At 51.2% G+C, this 6,693-nt stretch overlaps 1 protein-coding gene across 1 annotated transcript in view; it reads right to left on the bottom strand.

The window, feature by feature from the left end:
- Positions 1-885: 885 nt before the first annotated feature.
- The window catches only part of SYNE3 (spectrin repeat containing, nuclear envelope family member 3), a 57,937-nt gene continuing 52,129 nt past the window's right edge, over positions 886-6,693 (bottom strand). The window contains exons 16-17 of the mRNA XM_006879091.1: positions 5,349-5,387; positions 886-1,083 (exon numbers count right to left, since the gene is read on the bottom strand). Coding sequence (XP_006879153.1) covers positions 886-1,083; positions 5,349-5,387 — 237 coding nt within the window. The remainder of the gene's footprint in view (positions 1,084-5,348; positions 5,388-6,693) is intronic.

Genomic DNA, 6,693 nt, shown 5'->3' with positions numbered 1-6,693 from the left:
TTTGAAGGTGTTCTTATTCCTGTGGACCCGCCTCTGGGGGAGAAGGGAGGGTCCGACAAGGCATGTCCTGCCTCAGTCCTTTGGTCCTTAGCCCCCTGTGGTGGGTGCTTCCCTCTAGACCTTCAGCTCCACTTGGAGGTGTGGGCTGTGTTGTTGCCTCTCACCATTCTGTAGGGACATCTCACAAAGTCCCTCCCCTGTCCTTGCTCCCTGACCTGGCACACGGACACAGCCAGCCTTTCTGGAAGGGTCCTTCAGTCCCTGCTCTGTTCTGGGCCATCTCTCCTCTCCTCCCTCACATCTCTCTCCCACTGTCACTTCCCTGGGATGCTCATATGTCCCACATCCACTTCCAGTCAACTTCCCCTAGACAAGCACCTCTGTTCTGATTGAACATCACTGGGTCACTGGGCTGGGTGAGGACTGGCGGCCTTGGCTGTCCTCTGTGCTGGTGCTTCACAAACACCTGGGCCCGAGAGCTGGCTCTGGGTCCGAGGTTATCATAACAGTGACATTAAATGCTCCCGATTTCTAGGGTGCAGGGCAGAACCAGACCAAAAGGCTGCAAATCCCCATCAAAGGAGCAAACAGGGGTCTTCCCAACTCCAAAACAGACCCATTAGATAGAAAATGAGGCACACGTTTACAATCGGAGCATATAAAACGGCTACACAGAGCCCTTAGCTGCACATACACAGACATCTGTATAAATAGACGCAGACAACACTGTATAAAAAGGAATTCTGCTCTTGGAGCGTGGACGCAGATTTGCACGGTGGCTGTTCTGTGCCCTTGGTCAGTCTCTGCTCCCAGTACCCCCGTGTCCTCTGGGGAGGCCTGGGGCTGATGGAGGCTGGAAAAGGAAGTCACCTGAGTGTCCCGGCACTATGTGGGTGGGGGCCCTTGGTGGTGCAGCATGAGCTTGAAGGAGCGAGCGAAGGTGTTGGCGGCAGTGCAGCTGCGCGCGTCGTCGCCGACCGGGAGCAGGAAGAGTAGGAGCAGCAGCAGCAGCAACAGCAGCTGCAGGGGCAGCGCTGCACAGCACACCTTCCGGGAGAGGCTGCCAAGGCCACGCCGCTGGACCTGCGGAGCAAAGGGGCGTGAGCCGGGCGGGCTCCAGGGGGGCCACCCTGCAACCATGCAGCATCGGCACACCTTCCGGGAGAGGCCACCGAGGCCACGCCACCGGGCCTGCGGAGCAAACGGGGGTGAGCTGGGCAGGCTTCGGGGGGCCACCATGAAACCATCCTGCCACACACACACAGCCTCAGCACACCTGCCAGGAGTGGGCGTCACTGCCAGGCCTGCAGAGCAAATGGGGGTGAGCCAGGTGGGCTTGGCAAGGAGGCACCCTGCAAGCACCCTGTAACCCCGCAGCCTCAGCACACCATCCGGGAGAGCGCTCCCAGGCCTGCGGAGTAAATGCGTGATTGAGGCGGGCTCTGGGCACCCACCCTGCAGCCCCACAGCCTCAGCTCCCTCATCTGTGCAATGGGCTAATGTAAGTATAGACATACTCGCGAGTACCTCGGAGACCCTGCACGTTCTATCCCAGACACGCAATAAAGCAAGTTTTACCAAGTTCTCAGTACATACAAAAGTTACGCTTACTTTCATACAGTACATATTTCCATTTTTCTTACAACTTTTAAAAACTTTCATGTAATTAAATTTTTTTAAAAAGTTTACACTGGTTTACCTACATTATAAAAAATATATTTAAATGCTTATTTTTCAATGGTTTATTGGTAGTACACAGTTGGTAGTTTACTGGTAGAAATACAATTTATTTTTGCATACTGATGCTCTATGCTGTGACTTTGCTACATTCACTTACTAATTCTAATGGTATTTTTCTTGGAATATTTCTTGGGATTTCCTATGAATATAATTATGTTGTTGCTGTTGTTAAGTGCCGTAAAGTCATAGGGAACTCATAGCGACCCTATGAACAAAAGTCCTCAACACTTGTGTGACTTTCATCCTTTCTCCAGGTTCATAAGGTTTCTGGAGGCAAGCTATTACAGAAGTGGGTGCCACTCCTGCTTCCAAGCTTGTTTTAATCCGGGAGCTCCACCAAACCCTGTCCACTATGGGTAATGACACATCAGTGTCACAGTCTTCAGCTTCACAGCAACCACGAGTTACCTCTGTACGGTAAGTGGCTACACCAGGGTTATGCATATAATTATATATGTTTTTTTTTTAAGTTATGCTTACTAATCCTATAGGGGGCGCTGGTGGCTGAATGGGTAAAGAATTGCACTGCCAACCCAAAGTCAGGCAGCTCGAATCCACCAGCTACTCTGAAGGAGAAAGATGGACAATCTCCCATTCGGTTTGCAGCCTCTGAAAACCTACAGGATGGTCGGCTATGAGGAGGTCTGACTTGACAGCGCACAGCAACACTATCCTAGAGTCCATCAGGCTGCTACCTGGAAGGCTGGCTGTTCCACTCACCAGACAATCCTCACGAGAGAGCAAGGCAGCCTCAGAAATGTGATGGAGGTTGCCATGGGAACCCGCTCAGTGGGTGTGGGTTTGGCTTTTTGTTTTATAATCTATCAAGTGTACAGCAGGATTATGAAAAGTTGAAACATCGGGGGGGGAAAATCCCAAAAACTATGACACAAAGATATGAAGTGAGCACACGTGGTTGGGAAAAAAGATCCTGATAGACTTGTCAGTGCAAGGTTGCCAAAACCCTTCACTCGGTAGAAAATGAAGCATCTGCCAAGCTCAATAAAAACAAGCGTGGATCTCGGGCACGGTTCAAAGGTCCAACCCATCCGAGGAACGAAAGGAAGGGGAAAGTATTGGAAGTGATGGAGGTTGTGCAGTGGTGACGTCAGTCTGCCTAAGAGCACTGGGGTGAACCCTGGGAAGGCCACTCAGCTTGTTTCAGCCCCCAGGTTCTTGTCTGTAAACAAGGTAATCATGGTGGCCACGTGGCTGAGTTGTGTGCATTAAAGAGGACAGAGCCTGTCACACAGTAGGTCCTCAAGTACTGCTGCTGTTATTACTGAACATCATCAATGACATCACCACTTCACCACCATCACCAATTTCTTCTCCTTCCTCTCCCCCATCGGCATCATCCTCCTCCTCAGCACCACCACCATCACTGTCATCTCCTTCCTCTCTTTCTGCACCATCGTTGTCACTGACACCCCATTCATCTTTAGCTGCTACTTCATCATCACCTAAATCTCAAATGCTTCCTGAAATGAGGCATTCTAATATGCCTCTTAAATGCTACACACACACACACACACACACACACACACACACACACACACACACAAAGGGGTATGAGCTACCTTCAGAGAGCCCAACAAGGAAGTTGACAATTAAGGTTCTCCCCAGATCCAGGAGTTTCTCTGTGACTCAGTTTCCCCACCAAGTTAAGCGTATCAAGCAGGAGGCGGGAAGCCACAGACCCCACCCCGTGCCGGGCATGACCATCTGCTCTCTCCTCCTGCACGTAGGCACTTGGATGCTGCCCTCAGCCACCCAGACAAACTGAAGGGCTTGCAAATGAAAGTCTATTTCAGGCAGGCAGACCCCCGCGCCCCACCTCACAGGCTCAGTACAGGAACCAGCCTTCTGGCCTGGATTCCACATCGCCCCTGCTGCCTGAACTGTGGGGAAACACAGCAAGTGCGCAGGCAGCTGCAAATTTAATAAATCTTAATTGTTCTGTTTATACAAACAATCAGGCTGTAGCTCGTGACGTAGCTGGGGCTCTCAATGACTCCATGCACGACGTGGGGGTGGGGGAAACCTGCACGCAGAAGCAACTGCTCATAAATAATTCGCTTTGGGGCAGAATTTTTTCCTTCCTCTGGACTAAAAATAATAAAGGGGAGGGTTGGCTGTTGGCAAGGCTACAGCTTTTGAAGACAGCACCTATTTTCTACCTGTCAGCTCTGTGGGTACAGGCATACACGGGTACGTGTGCACACGCCCACACACACATGTGCACACCCCCAACCTACAAAGCCACAGCAGACCCAACCAGAGGGCGGATGTCCCCTGTCGGGTGCCACTGCTTCTTCTTCCCCCAGGGAAGCCAGGGCAGTGTCTGTGGTCCGCGCTGGGCCTCGGGGATGTGGCAGTCAAGTCCCCACCTGTGTCCACAGACCCGTCCTCAGTGGCTCCTACCTGAGTCACTGAGAAATAGACACTAAGCGACTTGTCAAAAGGCCCACGAGCATGGAAGGCGCCTGCCTTTGAGACAACGGCTTCAGACTCCGAGTCTCAAAGTGTGGTCCCCGGGCACTCAGAGAAACCAAATCCTACGGGGTCAGACTCTAGAGGGGAACAAGAATCTATTTTAAAGATCTTTCTGAATGATTCTCATGCAGGCTCAGGGACAGAAGCTCTGGCTTCCCAACACAGACACCACCTGTGGCATTCAAGGCAGAGAGGTGGGCGGAAAACGGTGCTTCAGGTTGGCCAGCAGTTCCGGAGTGGCCAGCGGTCCCGGAGTGGCCAGGACAGGGCTTGTGAGTGGTCCAGATACAAGCCCCATTTCAACTACTTCCTACATGTGTCATAATGTGAAAAGACTGGGGGAAACTGAGGTCTGTCCATCTGCCTATCTCTATCTATCTATCTATCTATCTATCTATCTATCTATCTATCATCTATCTAATCATCTATCCATCCTCTTATCCATTTACCCACCTACCCATCCATCTCTTGCCCTACCTATTTATCCACTCATCCATTCATCCATTCATGTACCCATCTGTCCGTCGATCCATCCATCCATCCATGCATCCATCCATATATCCATCTATCCATCTATCTAGCCTCTCTCGTCTCTATCTATCTATCTATCTATCTATCTATCTATCTATCTATCTATCTCTGTCTGTCTATCTATCAGGGAGATTTAGTGGCACAGCGGTTAAAGAATTTGCCAGTTAACCAAAAGGTCAACAGTTTGAACCCATCAGCCACTCTTCAGGAGAAGATGAGACACTCTGCTTCTATAAAGAACTTGGAAACTCTCAATGGCAGTTCTACTCCATCCTGCAGGGTGGCTGTGACTAGAAATCCACTCAATGTAGTGGGTCTGGAGTGTTGGTTGAGGCATCTCTCTGTCACATGCCTGCCATCATTGCCCATCCCTGTCTGGCTTCCTTTTCCATTAGCCTGGAAATTCTCAGGAGCAAAGACCCCTGGCCCAGCACAGTGCAGTCCAGAGCTGATTTCTCACGAATACTCCCCAGACTTCACAGAACCTTCCAGAAAACCCCAGAGTCCCACAGCGCCACAGGCCTGCCACCCTCCAGCCACCCTGCCCTCCAGCCGCTTGGAGCAGATGGCAGACAGCGTACCTTTCGGAATCCAGTCAGTTCCCCAGGAGGACTCTGGGCCTGTTATTTTAGGGAAAGAGAGGAAAAGGGGGGCGGGGGAAGAAATAAGTTAAGTGAGTGAAACTTAATCCCAACAGAGCCCGTAATGGAATATTCATTTTGTCAGGGGAGTGTTTCTCTCAAACTTCTGGTCATCTGGACAGGTTGAGTCAGCAGGTGATTCGATTTAATGAGCTTTTTAACACACTCAGGGCCCAGGTGGAATTGTGTCTGGGAAGGCCAAGAGCCTGGCCGTGGGCCGCGGGCCTGACTGGGGCTGCGCTGACACCTAGTGGCCAGCTCAACTGTCACAGGACAAGCAGGGCCCGGAGCAGTGACGGGGAGCCGGCCGGGAGCTGTGGGGTTCCTGGGAGACCAGCTCGTCACTTCCAACCTCCTTGGACTCATGAAATAGACCCCGAGGCTCAGGAGGGAACAGGAACAGCATCTCCTCCACAGGGCTTTTACCAACACGTGAGGGAGGCCTGGAGGCACAGGGTGTAAACGTGTGGACTCCGAACTGAAAGGTTGGCAGTTTGAACCCAGCACCTGCTCTGTGGGAGAAAGAGGGGCAGTTTCTTCTAGCAACTATTTACAGCTTCAGAAACCGGACGGAGGGTCGCCATGAGCTGGACTCAGCCTGTTGGCCATGGGTTTGCGTTTTGGTTTGCAGAGACTTGAGGAAGCCTGGTGGTGCAGTGAGTAAAGTGCTCGGCTACTGAACCCGAAGGTGGTGGAAGGTACCACCTATTCCTTGGGGGGGGGATGCTGGAGCGCCAACTTCTGTAAAGACGGTGGACGCGGGCAACTTCCCTGGAAGTTCTGCTCCAACCCACAGGGTCAAGTGTGTCAGAACGCGCAGTGGGTTCGGCATTGTTTTATTCTCTGGTTTTGTTTATATGAAGACTTGGCATCTAACAATAATTCAGTAAATTGTGTATAGTGTTATTTAGTGATTATTATGTTGTTGTTGTTGTTGTGTACTGTAGAGTCAGAACCAGACCATAACAGACTCTCCAGCGGGTTTTCAGAGGCAGTTAATCACACAGGAGAAGACTGCCCATCTTTCTCCTGCATTATGTTATTATTTAGTTATTATTACTGTGAGGAGACACAGGCCTAGAGAGAGAGGATCTGCTTGGTCATAAAGCAAATCCATGACAGAAGGGTCTGGAGCCCAGCTCTCCCCACTCCCAGGCCAGTCTCCCCGACATCTCGCCCATAACACCCCGAAACAAACTTACTGCCATCGAGTCGATATCCACTCACAGCCCCAGAGAACAGTGTGGAACCCCGACATCTCACCCATAACACCCCAAAACAAACT

Source organism: Elephantulus edwardii, unplaced genomic scaffold (assembly GCF_000299155.1).
Source record: "Elephantulus edwardii isolate Elephantulus edwardi_28Jun2011 unplaced genomic scaffold, EleEdw1.0 scaffold00002, whole genome shotgun sequence".
Classification (NCBI taxonomy): domain Eukaryota; kingdom Metazoa; phylum Chordata; class Mammalia; order Macroscelidea; family Macroscelididae; genus Elephantulus; species Elephantulus edwardii.
The sequence above is the reverse complement of the archived record's forward strand: the minus strand, read 5'-3'. Positions and strand labels throughout refer to the sequence as shown.